At 50.5% G+C, this 21,601-nt stretch overlaps 7 protein-coding genes across 7 annotated transcripts; 4 read left to right on the top strand and 3 right to left on the bottom strand.

Moving 5' to 3' along the window:
- Nucleotides 1-536: 536 nt before the first annotated feature.
- On the top strand, nucleotides 537-1,566 carry FTJAE_5497 (uncharacterized protein; the record flags this gene model as incomplete). Its single annotated transcript, XM_037352010.1, has 3 exons — nucleotides 537-908; nucleotides 1,051-1,276; nucleotides 1,340-1,566. The coding sequence occupies 3 exons, from the start codon at nucleotides 537-539 to the stop codon at nucleotides 1,564-1,566; spliced, it is 825 nt and encodes a 274-aa protein (XP_037207434.1).
- A 1,008-nt stretch (nucleotides 1,567-2,574) lies between these two features.
- FTJAE_5496 (subtilisin) lies at nucleotides 2,575-4,698 on the top strand (the record flags this gene model as incomplete). The annotated part of the gene is made up of 1 exon (XM_037352009.1): nucleotides 2,575-4,698. One exon carries the CDS (start codon nucleotides 2,575-2,577, stop codon nucleotides 4,696-4,698), a length of 2,124 nt encoding a protein of 707 aa, XP_037207433.1.
- Nucleotides 4,699-4,995: 297 nt separating this feature from the next.
- Nucleotides 4,996-12,610, bottom strand: FTJAE_5495 (polyketide synthase; the record flags this gene model as incomplete). Its single annotated transcript, XM_037352008.1, has 6 exons — nucleotides 4,996-5,697; nucleotides 5,755-6,069; nucleotides 6,347-8,440; nucleotides 8,500-11,931; nucleotides 11,988-12,273; nucleotides 12,324-12,610. 6 exons carry the CDS (start codon nucleotides 12,608-12,610, stop codon nucleotides 4,996-4,998), a joined length of 7,116 nt encoding a protein of 2,371 aa, XP_037207432.1.
- A 764-nt stretch (nucleotides 12,611-13,374) lies between these two features.
- On the bottom strand, nucleotides 13,375-14,945 carry FTJAE_5494 (FAD-dependent monooxygenase; the record flags this gene model as incomplete). Its single annotated transcript, XM_037352007.1, has 3 exons — nucleotides 13,375-14,288; nucleotides 14,341-14,594; nucleotides 14,644-14,945. 3 exons carry the CDS (start codon nucleotides 14,943-14,945, stop codon nucleotides 13,375-13,377), a joined length of 1,470 nt encoding a protein of 489 aa, XP_037207431.1.
- A 407-nt stretch (nucleotides 14,946-15,352) lies between these two features.
- FTJAE_5493 (bikaverin cluster-O-methyltransferase) lies at nucleotides 15,353-16,825 on the top strand (the record flags this gene model as incomplete). The annotated part of the gene is made up of 3 exons (XM_037352006.1): nucleotides 15,353-15,688; nucleotides 15,739-16,251; nucleotides 16,304-16,825. The coding sequence occupies 3 exons, from the start codon at nucleotides 15,353-15,355 to the stop codon at nucleotides 16,823-16,825; spliced, it is 1,371 nt and encodes a 456-aa protein (XP_037207430.1).
- Nucleotides 16,826-17,592: 767 nt separating this feature from the next.
- FTJAE_5492 (NMRA-like transcription factor) lies at nucleotides 17,593-18,573 on the top strand (the record flags this gene model as incomplete). Its single annotated transcript, XM_037352005.1, has 1 exon — nucleotides 17,593-18,573. The coding sequence occupies one exon, from the start codon at nucleotides 17,593-17,595 to the stop codon at nucleotides 18,571-18,573; it is 981 nt and encodes a 326-aa protein (XP_037207429.1).
- A 195-nt stretch (nucleotides 18,574-18,768) lies between these two features.
- On the bottom strand, nucleotides 18,769-21,129 carry FTJAE_5491 (bikaverin cluster-transcription factor; the record flags this gene model as incomplete). Its single annotated transcript, XM_037352004.1, has 3 exons — nucleotides 18,769-20,613; nucleotides 20,668-20,807; nucleotides 20,865-21,129. The coding sequence occupies 3 exons, from the start codon at nucleotides 21,127-21,129 to the stop codon at nucleotides 18,769-18,771; spliced, it is 2,250 nt and encodes a 749-aa protein (XP_037207428.1).
- Nucleotides 21,130-21,601: the final 472 nt, after the last annotated feature.

Here is a 21,601-nt window from a genome sequence, read left to right as displayed (position 1 = left end):
CACTTTATAGTCCAGGCCACCATTGCAGTATAATAGGGGGCTTGAGATGAGCGCGTTGAGAACGCTTCGCGCTTTGATCGCGCAGGCGGGGTATGCAGTAGAGAGGCTAAGAATAATAGCTCGTTTACGGGGAGGGGCTGAGCCGATGAACAGCATTAGGAGTGAGTACGCGCTTCCGGTGGACGAAAGCTCGCTTTTCATTCAGCGGCGTGGAACCGGAAACTGGGTTCTATGGGCTACTAGTGGACGCGGCACGATCCGGCCGCTGGTAGACCAACCCAAGGCCGGGGGAAACGCACTCTTAGATACACGGCCGGACCCCCTCCCTCAAAAACCCGGGCTCCACCAAGATCGATAGAATCCAAGCCGAGAACAAGCTAAGGTTAGGCAATAGCCTGCACCACTTAGGGTGAGATATGGCTGCAATTGCATGTGGTCCATAAATAGACAGGCCCATCTTCCTAGTTTCTCAATCCATTATTCCAGAAACCACATTCCGCAAAATCTCTTAAAAGCAAATCTCTAGCATCTTTACAATGGCACTCAATAACGACCTCAATAACAAGGCTGGTCTTGACACCGTCACCCAAGAAGAACATGAGGACATTACGTTCACCTTCGCGGCTCTGGCTGACCCTGAAGCCGCCTCTGATTCGGCCAGTGTACTGGCTGATGCCGCGGACTTTGATTCAAGCAACTTGACCAATAACGTCTTTTACATCAACCTGAGCCCCAATACTGAGTCACTCAATGACTATTGGCGGCAAAGGCTCAAAGCTGCGACCGAGAACGTCGATATGAGTAGCGGTTTCTTCAATGAGAAGGCCTCCAGGACCCTGAATGATGTCCTTGCTGGAGGGCAAATTTCCCCCAAGGATGAAATCAAGAAGGCGAGCTATTTTGCCAAGGTGATCAATCATCTAAACACGAACGCTCCATGGTACGTTGGCTTCTAATTTATCACCAAAATTCACAGTTAAACTTGCCCATGTATTTCAAGGCTAATAAAAGGTGTCACACAGGATCAATACCCATGCCGTCAACATGTAGGAGACGAACTTCGTTACTAAGAAGGAAGACTTGCACAAAGCCCTCATTTCGCACTTTACACAGGGTCTGAACCTCCCAAACAACGTTCTGGATAAGTTCGAAGGGTTCCTGGCCAACGTCCAGAACACAATCAAGAACTCGCCGACACCATCCAGAGAAGGCATTACAATCTATATCTATGCTGTGATTTACGTCAAAGATGAAATGATCCAGCAGTGGCAACCTTGTAAGTCCCCCCGTAGCAGCCAACAAACTAAGAAGAGAGGTGAGCTAATATTGTTACGCGCAGATATTCGAACCATCTCCTTTAAGGCCAGTCAGAGCCTGAGCACCTACGTAAAGGATAAGAACAGCCAGAGTACTGGGAGCCAAGTTAATGTCGACTTCCAGTACGTTCAATTTGACGGCTCTTTTAACAATGATCTCTTCGAGAGGTCTGCTAAGCCTGCTCTTATGCAAGTCCAGCGAGGGGGAACTACTATAAAGCCTTTAAACATTACCTTTGATGGTAATTAGGTTCTTCTTTAACTGCGCATCAATATCAAACTTCGTAACCTAAACTCAGCTTGTACTCTGGGTGTCTCTGTTAATTCCTGTCATACACAACAGGTAGCTCCACTACTGCTACCAATCAGCTACTACCTCTCGGATCCCCGAACCTTTCCCTGTTGATCTAAGTGCATTCTCGCCACTCCACACTATCGAATTCACTAAACAGATTTATTGCAATAGTTTAATGCATGTCTTTGTTTTAGTTAGAAGTTCCTTGGCACACTCGGCTTCCAGACAAGTAATAGACTAACCGCTGCACGGCTTCGGAAAATCGCAACACTTTACCATGAAGGGGCAGGCAGCAATGTCTGTATCCAGTGAGCTTCAAAGCGTCTTGATAATAGACTTTCTGAACCTCAGTGAAGTACAGTGACTTGTCTCCCCTGCAAATATTCCGTCAGAAAGTGTCATGGGCTTACTACTGTTATCGTCGTCATACAAGTGCCAACCTTGGATTAAAACCGATCGGCGTTCTAGACTCTTAGTGCCTGGGGAAATTTTGTTCAAGTGGCTAGCTGAAACGCTACGCTATCGGTCTCCCGAGCTAGCTAGTTCACATAAGAGTCATAGCGCTAACAGAAATCCGAGGGCGTTCAATTGTAGATTTCTGTAGGCTATGGTTTGACTGTACTAAGAGTTCAGCTGAATACATCTCGCCAAGCTAGCCACTGTCTAGGAGCGAATTACTGAGCGGAGCATATGCATATGCATCTTGCACCGCGAACAGAAGTCACAAGGGAAGACTTTGGGCACAGTTTGGAATGGAATGGTCTAGATCATGTTAGTTCTTGCGAGGCATATACCCACCGAAACCTGGCGTTCCAACCCAACCGATTAGGGGGCTGAACACCGTTTGCCACAAGACGAACTCTTTCTTGGCAGACGCTTCTTCTCAGCTCTGCGCAACTGCACTGGTAATTTTGAAGGCGCTGATTCTTCTTCCAATACACTTTATCTGAGCTTTTCACAAATATGGCCTCGTCAATCAGTATCAATGGCGTCAAAGTGGAGCTTAGCCATGACTGTGATGTATCAGAAACCAACTACATTATCCTTCGCACCAAGGGCATGCCCCTGAATAAAAAGCAAAAGACGAAGCTCCTAGAACTAGGGGTCCACGTCAATGAGTTCGTCGGTGACGAGAAACAACAGGTCTACCTTTGTGGCTTCCATAAAGACTCACTCACTGAGATCCAGGATCTGGACTTTGTTGAGTACGCGGGTGAGTACGTTGAGGAATTTGCCCTGACCAAAAAGGTCCAGCAGGACGCAAAAGGACAAGCCTGTAATGTAGCAATCATGCTACACCAGGACGTGGAGGGGATCACTGAAGAGTTGACCCAAAAAATAGCGGAAGCGGCCAATGTCGACCCATCTGCAATTGTTGTAGAGGACGGAGGACTTCAGATCAAGGTTGCGACGGACAAGTTGGATGGGATAGCAGCCCTGGATGAAGTCCGGGTGCTTCATACAGCTAACGAAGCTGCTTTGTTTGATACAAAAGCTCGTCAGATTCTCCGAGTTGACGAGGCCCTGGCACCCAAAAGTCACCCGGAAACCCAGAATATTGTTTATCGAGGCGAGGGTCAGATAGTCTGCGTTGCAGATACTGGCTTGGATCGTGGCTCCAAGACCAACGTCCACGAAGCATTCAGTGGACGAGTCAAAGAATTATTTGCTTGGGGTAGACCTGAGACAAACCTCGCAGATGACTTAGACGGCCACGGCACCCATGTTTGCGGATCGGTCCTTGGTTCAGGCCAACATCAATCGCATGGCTTGGTCGAAGGTGTAGCACCCGGAGCAGAGCTACTCGTGCAATCGCTGTTTGGCAAGTTCAATCCCCTGAACAACGCACCTCGGCTTGATGGACTGCCCAAGACGAACTTGGCTCCGCTCTTCCAGCAGGTTTACGATGCAGGCGCTCGAATCCATACCAACTCGTGGGGATCTCCGCTACCTATGTCGAGGATTCAGCAACCCTATGATGGACGTTCAGAGAGCATCGACCAATTTGTCCTTGACAACCAAGACATGACGATTCTTTTTGCAGCTGGCAACGACGGTCAGGATGCTGATCTGGACGGCAAGCTTGATGGGGCAATTAACGAGCGGTCGTTGGGCGCAGAAGCAGCTGCAAAGAACTGCATTACGGTTGGAGCGACAGAGAATGATCGACCCGACCTCGCTTCTGGCGACTCCAAACGTCCTTACACATATGGAGGGTTCTGGACCCAGAGATTTGCCGTCAATCCACTGCGTGACGACCACATGGCCAACAATCCAGATGGATTGGCAGCCTTTAGTAGCCGCGGACCAACAGCAGAAAATAGGCTAAAGCCAGACATTGTTGCTCCTGGTACAGCTATTCTCTCAGCACGCTCCCAGAATAAGAAGTATCTTGGAGGAGTTCATCTCACTGGAGAGTCTGGGGATAGCAAGTACATGTACTTGGCCGGAACGAGCATGGCTACGCCACTCGTGGCAGGTTGCTGCGCTGTTCTTCGCCAGGCCCTGATTGCCAATGGATATCTGGATGAGCAAGATGGAGTCAAGAACCCTACTGGCTCTTTGATCAAGGCCCTGCTTATCAACGGAGCGGCTCCAGTTGGTGGTCAGTACATACCCGACGGGGTTAACGAAGGGTACAATGCGCACTCTGGGTTTGGACGAGTTGACCTCTCTGCATCAATCCCCCGAATCAATGATAATTACTCTGGCTATGGTATTGGGGTTGTTGATGAAGACGACGAGAAATCCTTCGAATACACGGTGAACATTCCGAAACCGCTAGAGGGAGACAATAGCTCTTTGACTGTGAAAGTCACCATGGTGTATGCAGATCGTCCAGGAGGCAAGCTTCAGCATGACCTGAACCTCGTGGTTGCCAGCGGCGAGCTCGAATACCATGGTAATCAAGTGAACCAGTCGTTTCCACTTGGTGCCGCTGAGGGATTTGATCGTCATAATAATGTCGAGCAAGTTGTATGGCACGATATTCCCGCCGGATCAGCACGCATAATTGTAAAGCCATTCCGTTTCATGGACGAGCGAGTGCCTTTTGCTTACGCATGGAGACTTTTCAAGTCAATTTGATCTTATAACCTTTAGTTTGGTCAATATATATGAGTTTTACGATGGGAGCGCCTTCAAAGGCTGTCATCACTACGGGGATCGGGATCAATGTTGAAATAGGCCATAAGCACACTGGATCAAGATGCTTCCATTAAAGTTAATCTTCTCTTAACTCTTCTTACGGCTGTAGCTGCCATTATGCATCTACCGGATAGTTTTACCTATATCTAATTTACTAACGAAGACCCTTATTTAATACTCTTGCTTTTTTAATTGACTGTAACTATTTAGAGTAAGTAACCTTCGTCTTTATGGAGGCTATACGGACGCTTCTCGTAGTGAACGACATATTCTATCCCAACATTCCTCGTAGATGTTCTGCGCCTCCGAGCTCCCCTCCTTTGGTCTGACCGAGAACCCGTGAGTGCCACCTCCGAATTCATGGAAAGAGACTTCCTTGTCGCTTTTCGTAAAATTTTGCGCATAACAGAAGCCCTCCTCTTTGAGACAATCCAGGCTGCCGGTGAAGAGTAAAGCAGGCGGTATATCCAGTTCACGGAGAAGTTCTATGCTAGCAGCGACAGGAGATACAAAGACGTCGTCCTTGCAGATTCTTGGCGGCAAGTATGACTGTTCCATTGCTTGGGCCATCCAAGTAGGTAGGCTATGCTTCTGGGCGTCGGTAGTAGAGCGAGAGAGCCTGAGGTCGTATGGCAAGCGCAGTTCGAGGCTGGGGTAAAGCATGAAATGCATGACCTGTTTGAAGTCCAGTGGTAGGCGCTCCCTGAAGGTGTAACAAGGACCACTTCGAAAGGACAGCAGTAGAGATAAAGATGCGGTTAAATTGCCACCGGCAGAGTTTCCTCCAATCGCTACTCGTGAAGGATCAACACAGATGCCTTGACAGGCAGCTGGGCACGTCAGAGCCCAACGCAGGGCTTCATAGGCCTGCAGCAACGCGTGTGGATACGGGTATCGTGGCGCTTTGGCGTAATCAACCGACATGACGATTGCTCGGGTCTGCGCTGGTATCAGGCCGGAGTGGCATCCGTGCGTAGTGTAGTGTAGGCAACATACCTGATCAACAATTCGACGATTATTTAACCTTCCATCTTTAGGATGTCTAAAGACAAAACCTCCGCCTTCGAGAACTAACACCAGTGGATGTTTTGGCTCACTTCCGTTGGTAGATCGGGGTAGCCACACGTTGCAGATAACATGCCCTGCTCCCAGTCCCGGGGTGTCGATTTTGATTTGTAGATCATGACCCTCATTCAGACCAGTCAGAAATGATACAAGCTTGTGCACAGTCCAAGCGAGGCAGTTGAGGTAGATTCGATAGAGAAAGGGCCATTCAGCACCGTCTTTTACGGTGGGTATACTAACACGGGCCTGCGGAGTGGTCATGATGCAATGAAGGTGTGAAAGAGGTCTGAACTGATGTGAGTAATTGAGGGGAAATTATAGGTAGTAAAGCTACTGAAGTCCAGTTGGAGCTGGCACTAACTTACGTCAGTGCGCTGACACAGCGGGCGGGTGAGATTTACACCCGAGGGATAGAGCGTATAATATGGACAGTGCAAGATGTGAGAATAGGTATTATAGGAAATAAAAATAAGAATATCTAAATAGGAGAAATACAGCTGCTTTAAATCCCAGATCAATTCACCCCCATCGCCTCCCGGATCTTCGCACAGAGGGCCGACGCAATCGGCTCCCTCATCATAGTAAAGTGATTGGCATTCTCAATCGCCATTGTGCCAATGTTCTCAGGACCAATAAACTCGTCCCAACCATTCGGCCCAAAGTCCTCCCTGTTATTCAAGAGCCAATTCATTCCCCGAGGATCATCAGGCTGTGCCTCAGGACGAGGATCATCAGGGTTCTTGCACACGCCGTCTGCAGCCCAGATGATGGTCGTCTTGGGTGCCATGCCATGCTCAAACGGTTCGGGCACGTACCTATCCAGAGCCTCGATGAAGACACAAAAGTGCTGGAAGAGCCAATCTGGTGGTGCTTGAGCTTCCTCACCCATCTCGAAAGCGCCAAAGATACCTGACTTTTCGAGGAAGTCGTACATACGCTTTGGTAGCTTGCCGAGACCGACGGGGTTGGGTGAGTCAATCAGGATGAGGCTCTCGACTACCTCTCCCTCGGAGACGAGTTGTCGAGCGGCGTCGAAAGCTGATACGCCTCCCGCTGACCAGCCGGCAAGATGGTAAGGACCTGAGGGTTGGCGACGACGTACTTCGTTCAAGTAAGAGCCAGTGATGTCTTGCAGAGCACAGTTGAACTCATGCGGCTTGGTGAGGTACGGACTGTTCAATCCAATGACTCTCATATCCGGCGAAATGGACGGGAGAGTGACGTAAGAAGTTGCCGAGCCAGCACCGTCAGGGAAGAGGAAGAGCGTTCGCGAACAGTGTTTGGTGCCCTGCAAGATCGTAGAGGTCGAGCGAGGAATCTCAGCTACAACGGGCTTGACCTCAACGACATCGTCCCCATGGTCACTGGGGGATGTTGAAGCAGCACTAGACGCGGAACTCTCTGCCTCAGAGTTTGAGCTTGAGAAATCTTGGTCGTTGGCTCCAAGGAAGGACTTGAGATCCTGAACGGTCGAGAACTCGTAGAACTGTGCTGCGGGTATGTCCAGGTCAAGCTCTTCTCGGAAGTTGCCAAGGATGGTCAAGGACATGAGTGAATCGACGCCCAGGTCGGCCAAGAGTGTAGAGTCAGTGAGGTCAGAGATATCGACGCCAATCTCATCGGCAATGATCTCGAGAGCCTTCTGAACAAGACCAGAAGCAGAGCCAACCGGCGATTCTGTTTGTTCGGGAGGCGATACTGTGCCAAGACTATGGCTAGTGGTGGATGGGGGAGTAAGAACAGCGTGTTTGATGGGCTCGGGAGCAACATGCTTGACAGCACCATGCTTGGCCTTTGCGCCAGAAGGCTTGGGAAGAAGCATCTCCAGTACCTTGCGAGCGACCTTCTTGAAGGTGACGCCACCACAGATACCGATGATCTTCCCATCACGAAGAACATGGACATCTCCACTGTAAGTTGAGTCGTCAGAGCCAACAGCCTGCATCTTGACGTATGTCTGATACTGAACATCGCACTGATAAGGCTCGACCAGACGAAGAGTGCGCCAGCCATGGTTGATGTAGACGTGATCATCGAGATCCAAGCTATCGCTGCAGTTCATGATGAAGCCAGTGATATGACCTAGGCTGTCACAACAATACGGGTTGAGCGCAAAGGTATCCTTGCCAGAGGGCATGAAGACCTTGCCAGTTCCTTCGAGACCTTCACTGTCGAACCAAACCTGCTCGATGCCTTGGAAAGCAGACCCGTATTGGACTGAGTTGGAGAAGATCTTGTACAAGAGGCCACGACGCATCATATGGGCAGAACCATCACTGGCACCTTGGACAAGCTGTTTGATGCCTCGCTGGATGAGGTAAGCGTGGCTCTGCCAGCTTTCGCGGTGGGTGCTCGGGTTCTCGACCGCGACATCACAGACTGCGTGGAGAGTAGTCTGCTTTCCGCTTGCATTGACGCTGAAGATACGAACTGAGCCATGCATGGAAGTCCAGTCCATGTCAAGCGATGCTCGGAACAACTGAGGCCCAGTCTCTCCGACGATGAGAGCCTTTTCGACGGCCATGTTGTTGATGGAGGGTAGGTTCGTCTGTGTGTCGAGGCCGTGGTTCTCGATGAGGTGCTTGGCGAGGGTGAATGCGATGTCGGCGAAGAGAGTCTGAGAATTGTAAAGCCAGTGAGTGAGTCCAACAGAAGTGCGAGCGAGGAGGGACTAACCGAAGGAGCCATAGTCAAATTGTTGACACGATGGTTTTGCGCAATGGCCAAGAGAGATGGGTCATGCATGTCAGACTCACCAGTGATGGAGCTTCTCTTGTCACCATGAACCTGCTCAATGACATTGTGCACTGAATCGCTGAGTCGCAGTGCTCTCGCCTGCACGGGTACACCAATTGCAGTGGTCTCGACAGGTTCATCGCCTTTGGTAAGACACCAGCTGTACTTGTACTGCATCCAGTAGTTTGCAAGCTGCCAGCTATACTTGGGAAGCTGAAGAACATTGCGAGATGAAGCAAAGTCACGATGATACTCGTCCCAGTTAACAGAGAAGCCAGCCAGATGCAAGGCGCAAAGAGAGTCCGCAAGTGTCTTGAAGTGGTCCTCCTTGCGGCGGAGAGAGGCAAGGCATCGGAACTCTTGGCCAATGATCGACTTGACCATTCGCGTGAGGATGGGATGCGCTCCGATCTCGATACACATACCGCTTCTGTCCATGATGCCTTGTGCTTCAGCCATCTTGATAGCACTGAGGAAGTCAACGGTCTCACGGCAATGACGGCGGATGTACTGGGGACCGAGGGTATCGCCGGTGAGCAGTGTACAAAGGAGAGGCGAGACGATGGGCAGCTTGGGCTCGTGGAACTCAACCTGAGAAGCCAGTTCTTCAAGATCATCTAGAATGGGATCGACCTGGGATGAGTGGAAGGCAAACGGAATCTCCAGCTTGTGCAGCTTGTAGCCAGCCTGAGTCAACTTCCCGCAGAGCGACTCGATATCCGCATTGGGACCGCTGAGGACAGTGTCTTCAGCGCCATTGACACAAGCAATCTCGACCTTCAGGTCAGAGGAGATGTGCTGCCTCAAGTCATCAGCCGCGGCTTTAACAGCGACCATGCCGTGCGTGTAGGCAGTACACTTCTTATCAAGAAGCGCTGCCCTGTGACCACAGAGGAATATGGCATCGTTGACGCTGAGAACGCCTGCAATCTGGAGAGCAGCATACTCGCCCAGACTGTGTCCGATGACATACTGGGGAGTAATACCGAGGCTGATGCAGAAACGGGCGAGCGCGATCTGAATGATGCAAGTTCCGAGTTGCACGATAACTGCAGACAGATCCTCAACGGGTGTCGTGCCATGAATAAGTGGAAGGACAGATGGGAGACCTTGAAGAGTTGCGATAGAGTCAAGCTGGTGTATATCCGATCGGAAAGAGGAGAAGCTTTTGTAGTACCCAATGGCCATGGCAGTCTCCTGCGCTCCCTGTCCGGTAAACAGGAACCCGACCTTGGGCGACACCGCCGGAATGCCCTTGACCTGACCAGCGGCGGCAGAAGCCTTGAGAAGTGACTTTCTCAAGTCATCAAGACCGTTGGTGACAAACGCAACGCGTCGACTGTGGTGCACACGCCGAGCAGTAGTGGTGTACGAAAGCTGGGAGAGAAGGTCACCCTCCGGAGCCCAAGAGTTGGCGATGAAGGCCTCGAGAGCCTTCAAGTTCTCTTCCAAAGCCTTGGTAGAACGCGCCGAAACAGCAACGACATGCTCAGTACGAACATCTACATCTTGATGCTGTCGTGCAGGATGAACAGCAGGAGCATCCTCAAGCAGCAAAGACGTGTTGCCACCAGCAGCAGAGAAATTGTTAACCAAGACTCTGCGCTTACCACCCTCAGGACGAGTCCATTCCACGCTATCCTTCAACGCAATGCGCACACCACGATGATCCAAATCCTTAGGAAAGCCCTGGTTGATCTTGGTCTTGATGCCGCAGTGCGGAGGGATAGTGTTCTTTTGCATCATAAGCAACACCTTGATGATGGCGAGAACGCCAGAGGCTGATTCAGCGTGTCCGACGTTTGCTTTGACTGAGCCGAGATATAAACTCTTGTCTCGCGGGCGGCTGTGATCGAAGGCGAATGAGTTGAGGACTGAGCGCATCTCAACTGCGTCGCCGGCTTGGGTGCCTGTGCCGTGCATCTCGACGTAGCTAACATCGTGAGGGTGGATACCAGTCTCGTTGAGGAGTTTCTTGAAGAGGTACTCCTGTGCGTCTGCGAGGGGTCGGGTGATGGAGACGGATTCTGCTGAGTGGTTGGTGTGAGCTCCGAGGATGACACCAAAGATGGGATCACTGTCTGCGATGGCGTCTGGGAGGCGCTTGAGAATCAAAGTGCCAATTCCATCAGCACGGCAGTAACCGTCTGCACCATCGTCAAACGCTTTGCAATTGCCAGTGCGAGAAAGGAAGTGCCCGCGATCGAGGCCTGCGAAGTTGTCCGGGTTCGTCATGACGTTAGTCCCGCCAGCAATCGCAGTATCGCAATCTCTGTTCTTCAACGACGTGATCGCAAGGTTGATCGCCGCGAGACTCGAAGAGCAAGCAGTATCAACGGCGATACTCGGGCCCGTAAACTTGAAGAAGTAATTGACCCGTCCAGGAATAAAGGCACGATTCGCTCCAGGAATGTAGTACGTATCAACATCCTGCGAGGAGTTCACCTCACCCCAATCATTACTCGTGGTACCGTAATAAACGCCCACGCGGTTCCTCTGGGTAGAGGGAGTTCGGTCAGGTACCACTCCAGCCATCTCGAGGGCTTCGTAGGCTGTGAGCAGGGCCAGTCGCTGAGCTGGATCTGTCTGTATAGCTTCCTTGGGCGACATGTGAAAGAACTGGGTATCAAAGTGACCTGCAGACTTTAACCAGCAGCCGTACTGGACTTGGCTGGTGTTCTTGCGCTGGCCGGTTGGATCGTAGTGGTCGCGAGCGAAGCGCTCTTCGGGGACTGGTTTGTGGACGTCGAGGCCGCGGATGAGAAGATCCCAGAACTCATCGAGGTTGTCGGCTTCTGGGAATCGTCCGCTGAAGCCGATGATGGCGATCTTGTTGTCGTCGCCGGGAGCAACTTGGGGTTCTGCTCGGTCTTTTGCCATGCTCTCCAAGGTTGGTCCCATGAGAGTTGTAGCTCCTCGCTTGGCCAGCCAGTCAGAAAGGCTACAAACAGTCGTTTGAGCATTGACTGGTATCAAGGTAGCTTCAGTACCAGAAATTGTCTCGAGTAGAGCATCAGTGACGAGATCCATGCGGATTTGCTGAGAGAGAGCGCTGCTCAAAACGTCGTCGAGGAGGTCTCCGAAGGAAAGCTGGTGTAAACGAGATCCTGATGCGCAGGAGATGATGGGTATGAGCATCTTGTTCTCTAGGAACTCAATATCTTGGAGGATTGATGCTAGGGTATTGTCGAGGCTCGACTCGGAGTATGCTGAAGAGTTATGGTAGGGACCATAGATGGGAGCTGGATATAACCTCTTTCCAGAGAAAGCATCGGAGGCCTTCAGTGATTCGAGGATAGATGGGGGACCGCTGATCGTTGTGAAACCAGGACCGATGGCGCTGATGTAGGGACGCGTGCTGGGAGTAAGATTCTAGAAAGATAAATGAGCTTCACTCAAATTTGCAATGCTGGAACTCGTGATCTCACCTTCTCATTTGAGAATTGTTGTAAAGCTTCTGAGACAAGCTCTTCCTGATTCGAAGACAGAATCATAGACCAACTTGAGGGTGTCGAATACCCAAGGTTCTCAGCTCGTCTGCGAACATGCATTCCAAGTCGGAAAGCAACAGTAGCAGCCTCAACACCCAGTCTCGAGATCTCAAAAACATCCTTAGCGCAGCTCACAGCCGCTGCTGCAATGCTACCAGTGCAAATACCGAGTAGAAAAGATGGAGAGGCCGATGGATGTTGCTTATCCGAACGGGCAAGATAGCTTCGATTCAGTCAGCAAACCCCCACCTTCTGCCTGTTCATCTGACTTACTCGATATAGTATCCAATCTCATAAATGCAAACAAAAGCACTATCCAGCGCTGCATGAGGTTCACTCCTCCGAACGCCCTCCAAGAGCAAACTCAAGCTTTCAGCCTCGGGAATCGATTTCCTCTCCAAAGACGACAGCGAAACGATCTCACGCCGAACTGCCAAAAACGCCTCGCCAAGAAAGGAAGTCAAAAGCGCGTTGTCTTTCACGCGGACAAGGGCTTGTAGTTTATCAAGAACGGGAGTGCTTTGATCGCCAAAGACGTACACATCTGCTGAGGACGCCATCGTGAAGGATGAAGGATGGCAAGAAGAATCGCTGTTGAAAGCAGTAACAAAGGTGCAATATTCGTTTGTCTCGACGTTGTTTGTGCCAAGATGTATCTGGCTTATACTGTAGAGGTTTAAACATACATGGCCCTTTTTGGTAATTCGTAACTAACTCGTAAGGGTGCTGGTTGGCGAGCTAGTGTTGGGTCCGCGCTTTTGCGAAAATGTCCGTAGTGGCTTGCATGGTGGGCTAGGGTCAGTATAGCGGCTAAGTACGCCACGCAGGATCAGATCAGAGATGAAGCTCCGAAGAGGTCCGAAGTCTTATCTTGCAGGGGAAGCTGAAACTGTTAGAGTGGCGTAGTATGTGCCGTGAACCGAGGACGAATGGAGTCAAGAGGAGAGCCATGGAGGCGATGCGCTAATGTGTGAATGCCAACTAACGTTAGGCTCTGTACCTGGATGGTGACTCGAATCTCGGCACTTGCATAGACTTTCTTTGACAGTTGGCTTCAGTATTGTAGCAATCCAATATTCTGTAGTTACATGGCTAAGAATTGAACTTGATATCATGATACGGAGCAGAATCTTGTGGCTGCAATGGACCGTTAGGTCAAGCACATCAATGAAACAGGTAACATAATCAATCAGTTGTGCAAGCCATAACGAGTAAGCATCTTTCTCAATCAAGTATCACCGCTGAACTACGTGAAGTGGGTGGTGAATGGGATGAGTAACAGATAGCTTGGATTGGGATCGAATAAGTCTTTCGAGAGGCTATTCTAAGAACCAACTTCAACGACTCCAGTCGCCGCCTGCACTGGATTCCGAAGTCCCACAAACTCATTCCTCTGCTCATTCTCCTGCAAAATCGCCGCCTTCTGACTCTCCTTCTCCTCGGCCTCCTTAACCTCCTTCGCCACCTTCTGACGTCTCGCCATCTCAGCCCTTGCTTCATCAACAGCCTTGTTATAAAGATGTCCTCTAGCCGTAAGTTCAACATCCTCCAGATACGGCGCAGCAGAAAGTGCCATAAACGCACGCAAAAGCCAGTCTTCGTTGCTAAGTTTCAACATATCCTTGACAAGAGTAGTTGCAGGACCAGGCGTGCACAGAAGTGCCTTGCCAACCATTTGAGATCTTTCCAAGGCTGTAGTAGCTGGCTGTGCGCGCTCTTGAGCATAGCTTGTGAGGATAGACTTGACTGTCTCGCCAGACAGCTTCTCACCAGGCTGAAGTGTCTTTCGAGCAGCCATGAGCTTGTTGACGAACACGGTGCAGGACTCAATAGCCTGGTTGGCGCCCTGTCCACCAGCTGGTGTAGTCTTACAAGCTGCATCGCCGACAATCACAGCGCGATCAGTGTTCCATCCCTTCGCGACACCTTCCTCAACGCCAATCTTGACCGCTACTATACGGTTCTTGTAGATCTCGCCAAACTTGAGCTTGGGGGTGACTTGGGTGTGAGCAACGCTTAGGCAGAGGACCTCAGCTTCAGCTTCAGTGTATCGTGGGGCTTGAGACAGCGGGACGTTCTGGTTGAGATTCTCGAAGACGAACCAGAATACAATTCCGTCTTTGCCTGTGAAGCCGATGACTGTTTGGTTCTCGCGATAAACGGCGAAGCGTTCACCTGGGGCGATGCCTTGGGTGGGCGCTGACATGCCGTAGACTGTGGAGCAGGCAACGCTGATGTCTAGTCATTAGTTAGTATTATTTCATAGAGATGAAATAGATTGGGAACTTACAATCATCTGCAGTCAAAGGTTCAGGAAGCTTTGAGTCGATGTGCGTGCGGACAGCGCTTCGCACGCCATCGGCACCAACAACAATGTCTGCTGTAAGAGACAGGCCATCGGTTGTCGTCACAGTGACATGATCGCCGCTCTCCTCAATTGAAGCAACGCGTGCTGAAGTCCTTACACATTCTGTGCGCTGAATGTGACGAACCATGATGGGCAGCAGCTTGCGACGTTCAATAAAAGCAACAGGATATCCGATCCTACACGTACCATTAGTCAACAGCCAGAGAACAGATTAATTATACCAACTTTTCACGATATTGACCCATGGCGTCAGAGTCATTCATCAGATTCCCCTCGCTGTCATAAGAGAACCACTTCTCAAGCGGAATAGTAGCCTCCTCAATATCCTCCACGAGACCAAGCTGATCAAGGATACGCAGACCATTTGGCTGCAGACCAATACCAGCGCCTCGATCAGACTCAAGAGTATCGCGGCCCTCAAGGAGAAAATAGCTGATGCCGAGTTTCTCAAACATCAGCGCGAGAGTGACTCCAGCGATCCCTCCTCCGGCGATGATGACTTCATAATGCTGCTTTGGCTCAGCCATGACGATAGTGAGATGTAGTAGAATATTGTGGATTAAATTGTCCCGGTTTACGAGCTTTCACGAGATTTCGTTAAGCGGCTGTGCCTTTTGGGGTGTTGTTGTTTATTTGAGTAGACAGCGCCTCGCTAGTGTAGCTTATGCATAAGCACTGGCCGAAGATATCCGAATTTTGAAAGTCGCCTCATTCACGCATGGTGAAACACGCATAGATCGGAGGACTTCGGACTTCCTAAACAGGTAGGACGCTGAACCATCGCGGCTCTCTGCCATTACAGCTGGATTCAAATGGCACCACTTTATAGACCTGATAAGCCTCTGTTGATTTCCATTTCCTCAGCATCATCTCATCAACAGCAATTCAACATTATCTCCCTCGTCTTTGACATTTACCAATTACATCGCCCAATATGGTTTCAAACGGCATTTCCAACGGTACCAATGGTACTAACGGCACTACTATCAATGGCGCCAACGGTACTAATGGCGTGAATGGGCATGCTGCCCTGTCACCCCTGGAGGTCTTAGTCCAGGACCTCAACAAGAACACCACCACGTTGAACGGGTACCTCCGCGCCAACAAACTCCCCGAGCCTAGCTTCGAGCGGGATGCACCCATCATCAACTTGTCGCCTGATGCGCCTGAAGAAGCTCAGGTTGCGAAGGAGAAGATCCTTGACAGTGCGTTGCAAATCTTCCAGCTCGTCTCTGGCCCTGGCGAGTACTTGCAAAATGTCATCACAGGTGTAAGTAATTTACCATAATCATTTTCTATAGCTTTTAGTAACACTTGCAGTATCATTACATGGAGATCCTGCGATGGATGAGCCACTTCAAGATCTTCGAGCTCGTGCCCTTGGATGGCAAGATCTCATACACAGAGCTAGCCTCCAAGGCTGGTGTAGCTGAGTTGCGGCTCAAGACTCTCGCTCGCATGGGCATGACGAACCATCTCTTTGCCGAGCCTGAGCCCGGCTTCATCGCCCACTCAGCAACCTCAGCTGCTCTGGTGACCAACAACAGATTCTCCGATCAGAGAGTCTGGATGACAAGCATCATCGCCCCAGTCATCGCATCTATGGTCACTGCGCATGAGAGATGGCCTGACAGCACAGCTCCCAACAAGGCCGCTTTCAATGCTGCGTTCAACACTGACCTTCGCATGTATGAGTACATTGCTAAGCAACCTGATGTTTACAAGCTTTTCGGTCGTGTCATGGATGCCATTGCCACTAGTCCCAAGAGTGACTTGAAGCATCTTGTTAGTGGCTTTGACTGGGCCGGACTTGGCAAGGCCAATGTTGTTGATGTAAGTCTCCCCCACGCTTATTATATCGCTGCTACTAACATATCTCATAAAGATTGGAGGCAATATTGGCCACAGTTGCGTGAAGCTCGCCGAAGCCTTCCCCGATCTCACCTTCATCATCCAAGACATCCCCCACGTCGTCGAAGAAGGCGCCAAAGTCATCAAGGAGAACAATGAGCCCAGCATCGCCAACCGCATCCAATTCCAAGAATACGACTTCTTCCAGAAACAACCAGTCGTCGGCGCGGATATCTACCTCTTGCGCCAGATCTTTCATAACTGGGACTTTGAGAACTCTGTCAAGATCCTAAAGAACACTGTTGAGTCCATGGGTCAGAAGTCTCACGTGTTGATCATGGACTTTGTGGTTCCTGAGCCTGGCACTGTTTCATCTGTAAATGAGCGAGTTTTGCGATCTCGTGATGTGGGTATGATGCAGCTGTTTAATTCACTTGAGCGAGATCTCGAGGGTTGGAAAGCGATTTTGGAGGCGGTGGATTCGAGGCTTAAGATTAATGCTGTCAACACGCCTTATGGTAGCTTCATGTCTGTTATTGACGTTGTTCTAGGGTAAGGGTTTAATAGATTTAGTTATACGGCTTTAATTATTTGATCAAGGTTAGAAATACGATAAAATTGGTCTAACTCTCTTATCCCCATTTTTCCTCTCATTTCCTTCTTTATTCTGTAATGGCTTTTGCCTGCTTTGTAACATCGCGACCATCGATGCACAACGAGTGATTCCGCCCAATTGAGCTAATTAATCACTTTGAAGTTTTCAAGCAACGCGACAGAGCCAAAAAGGGCCGTGCTATCAATTTTAGTCAACATCATGTGCGTTAGTATCTGTGCACTAAAAAGTTTGAGTTTATTGCCATCTAGACTTAATTGACAGACAGCTTGTCGCACAGTAGCACGAACTGACGCTCCGTGACAACCAGGGATTTCCATGTTCAGATTGCTCAGATCGCCAAGACGAAGTGTTACCAAATCTGGACATGACACATTCCAGGGGTTAACAGAGCGAACCAATCGCGGGCCGTAGTTATGCGATTATGCGAGATGGCGAGTCTCCACACACGCGTCTTCGGGCGTGTTATCCGAGACTTGAGCGACGCAACGATCGCGAAGGAAGACGCTGAAGTTCGGAAATCTCAGTAATTGCAGGCGGATATCTTCGGAGCTCGAATGTGAGTACATAAACGCTGATACGTCAACACACTCTGCTTCACCGAAACAAGCCTCAGCTGCCCTACCATTTCATCTCACTGCCCTGTACTGTACTACCTTGACTGACACCCTCCATCCCTGCTTATCTCACTCACTCACTCACTCACAACCATGTCATCTCCACATTTCTCCAAAGTCCTCGTCTTTGGTGCCACCGGCGAAGTTGGCTCCGCCGTAGCACTCGAGGCCCATGCTCTCGGCGCCCACGTCTCCATCGCCCTACGCGACACAACCAAGCACAACGAGTGGATATCCCCTTCCCAGGAACACGCCGCAGACCTGCAGCGCATCAGTGCCGACCTAACCGACCCCGACTCCCTCAAGCGGGCCGTGCATGACACAGGCGCCCAGGCAGCCTTCATCTACGCCGTGCGCTCCAAGGACACGTTGCGTGGTGCCATCGCCGCCCTGCGCGACGCTGGCATCCAGTACGTCGTATTCCTGTCGACGAGTCAGGTCAGGACCGCGGGCACCACCAAGGGTGACATCCGATCCATCAAGCCTGACCACTTCATACCGTGGCAGCATGCGCAGGTCGAGATTGCGCTGGAGGAGCTCGAGGTGCCACATGCAGCGGTACGGGCCGGGTTCTTTGCGAGCAACCCGCTAAGAATCTACCTTGATCGATCTTCGGAGCCTAAACAAGTCAACCTGCTAGCTCCGGAGGTGCCGCATGATCCCATTGATCCCAAGGATATTGGGCGTGCGGCTGCTGCCGTGTTAGTCAACCCGCGGCTGTACGCGAGTGGCTATCAGGGAGAGCCCAAGAAGGATGTTGTGTATCTCAGCGGACCGGCTTTGCTGTCGCAGACGGAGCAGTGGGAGATTATCAACCGGGAGCTTGTGGCTGCTGGTAAACCAGAGGTCAAGGTCAATCACATCACGGTTGAGCAGTACCTTGAGAATCTGGCCAAGCTTCATGTCCCTGATGTTGTAGCCAAGTCTCTTGCCAAGTCTATGGTGGAGACGAGGGCACTGTATGCTCCTGAGGACTATGAGAAGTCGCGGGGTAATGTTGAGCTCTTGACGGGCCGTAAGGCTACATCTTTTGATCAGTTTGTCAAGAGAGAGGTACCTAGATACTTTGACTAAGTTCAGGCGGTATAAGCATTGTATGTATTTCAGGATAGAGATGTCATATTCATTCCATATAGAATAGCCTTGCATTCGACTAAATACACACTTCTGATTTAAATACTTCTATCTTGTAGTAGCCTTTCGATGAGGAATTGTTATTTTATTGTATTAAACCCGAGAATCAAAACAGGTCCCCAGCAGATGATCTGATCAATTGAATCTTGGTGGCCCAAGATCAAACCCCGCCAGAGATGAAGCCCCGTGTTCAGCATCTACCCACGGCCATTCGGGGATCATGTCCATAAAAGGGCCTAACGTTTCCGTCCCAAGCACTCTTTGTAAAGCATCCGACTGACTACTGCTATCAAGTGACACTGCTGCCATGCCAGGCAATGATCCCTCAGGTGCTGGTATAGAAGGCGGTGTTTGCTGCAACGGTCCATACCAATTGTTAGAGTATGCTGGCGTTGGATACTGCGAGAAAAGGCCCGGTGACGGAGAGTATATGACCGGGTCTCTTCTCTGAGCTTGACGGCCCGCGTTCGAAGACCGTCCAGGAGTAGTCTGCTGCATCTCTTTAACATAGCGAGCCTTAGCCATGAGCCTTTTTATAGGTCTCCATAAAGCAAGGCGAGTCTCATCCTGTCTACTCTCATCGACCTTCCATCCTTCGTAAACTGTCGTGACACAGTCCCATGCCTGATCACATTGCGGTGATTGAGGTCGGGCGCAAAGCTCGGAGAGGACAAATGCCATGGCGCCCCATTGGATATGAGTCTTTGAGTACCATGTGAACTGGATGATCTCTTTGCTTGTGAGAAGCATGCCAGAGACTTCCAAAATCTTGATTGAAGTCTGAAAGAGCTCATCTCTCACTTTGTTCTCCAACTGGCCTGCGGTATTGGGAGTGGGAGGGAATTGGTTGCTCGCGCTTTTGCCATCAACTTCCTTTTCTCGTGACACTACCGAGTACTGGGTAATAAGCCAGAATCGTCCGAGGATGATTTGTGCCACCGCTGAAGAGAGAAGTTGAAATGGTACGGAAGTATCGCAGATAGGTAGATATCTGTCCCGCAACCGACTATCCAATTCTTGAGCCAGAGTCTTAGGAGAATCGGAGGCGTCAGCTACTCCTGGGGTACCTCCATCATCTGATGTTTTGTTCTGCTTGTGCCTCATACGACCAAGCTTCAGACCTGTCTGTATAGCCTCACATCGAATCAACGTGAGCGTCATATCAGTCGCACGGTCCCATCTTTCAGCTGGAGGCTCCACCATCTCAGGTGACAAATCAACATCATTGATGTGCAGTGGAGGTTTGGTATCCGTGATAAAACCCTGCGCAATAGGCTCATTGCAGTGATATTCTGACGAGCGACTATCGATGATGCAGATCTGCCACCATAACCGGCGGCGCAGCTCAGTCTCGAAGGGCTTCAGTCCGAAAATGGTGCCGTCGCGATGGAGACCCATGGTCCTTGCGATGTGGAAGACCAGCGATGTGAGTGCCCATGCAGCACGCGAGTCATCTTCATTTGGTAGTGCAGACAAGAAAAGGACTGCGGCTTGCAGCATGGTCATGCTCTGAGTGCTGAGGAGATTGCCTTGGGCGAGAGCCTGTTCAACTGCAAATCGATATCTTTCCAATGCAGCCTCACGAGTCTCATCCAGAATACTGAGACATTGCTCTGGATTGAGACTGATGACAGCTGAATAATGGATAGTGAATAGCAGGGTCTCTGTATGCTTGTCTACTGTGCCAAGAGATGCAATGGCATCCCAGTAGATTCTTGTCAAGGTCGGCATGTGAAATATGCGGACGAGCGGCGCGACATTCTCACTGAATGCGGCAAAGAGCGTGACAGCTTGTTGCAGTGAGGGATGGTAGTGATAGAGAGGTGAAGCAATTGCGCGGTAGCCAAAAATGGCGGCATTGAGTCCTAAGTGGGGATCTGATGGTGAGGTAGCGGCTGTGGTGGCGGATGAAGCGATTGACGGCTCGTAGCCAGCGTCTTCACTGGCAGGCTCAAAAAGAAGATCACGTAGCTCCTCGACCTACAAATGACGTGAGTCATGAGAAGGTATATCAAGTCATAATGGAAGATATACCTCATTGGATAAAGTGACCCATAGTGCATTGTTCACGTAGTAACTCTTTGACTCATCGACTTTGAGACGGCTAAAGTCCTGCTCAAACGAATGACCTTCACTGTCTTGCGCAGTCTGCGGGGTATCCTGGTTCTCTCTGGCTATGGAACTGTTAGATACAACCTGCAGTGAGTGAATGTAAGGCTGCCATGACTTACCAGCAGCACCGAATTGTCCAATGATGCTCTCAAGGCGGGACAAACGCTCTGATAGTTGGGGCGCGAGGCTGCGCTTCGGCCTCTTTGGTGCTCTACCTCGACCGGGAGGGTAGACACAGTTGACTTCGGATCTGATGCAGTTAGAGCATTGGGGGAATTGACGGTCGCATTTGACTCTGCGATGGCGACAGTGGATGCAGGTCCGCACTTGGACGTGCGATTGAGCCAAGCCTGGCATGGAGAGATTGCCCAAAGTAGAGTCCATCTTGCTGTGACTGACAAGAGATGATTACCCTAGAGGACCTGGGGCAGTCGTCTTGGCAATCTGAATTACAGACTTCAGAGACGTTGAGCGATGCCGTTGGAACGTCGCAGAGACTCGAGATCGGGCGAACGAGTTAGCGGACAATTGTGCGAGACGATGCCCCGCAGTTGGTGTTTAGTGCTGCTATTGGCCCGGCAGTCGCATAAGTTATGCGAGGTGCGCGAGTCCGCGAGAGAGCGAAAACACTCGCGAAATTGGCCATTACGAGCATCAAGAGAAAACACATGATACTAGCGCTAAGAGAAAACATGATAAAGGCCTGTAAAGAAATCCTTTTGCGGATTCCCTCCTACAGAATCTCACTGAACAAGGAGTACTTTTGCGCCTTATCTTGCCGCCCTACAGTACAGTACATGCTCTGATCCAGACTTGCATACCCCGCCAAACCACGGAGAGACATACAGGGCTCCAC

The sequence above is a fragment of the Fusarium tjaetaba genome, assembly GCF_013396195.1.
Source record: "Fusarium tjaetaba strain NRRL 66243 chromosome Unknown NRRL66243_c0000106, whole genome shotgun sequence".
Lineage (NCBI taxonomy): Eukaryota > Fungi > Ascomycota > Sordariomycetes > Hypocreales > Nectriaceae > Fusarium > Fusarium tjaetaba.
Note: the sequence above shows the minus strand (reverse complement) of the source record. Positions and strands in the feature narration are given on the sequence as shown.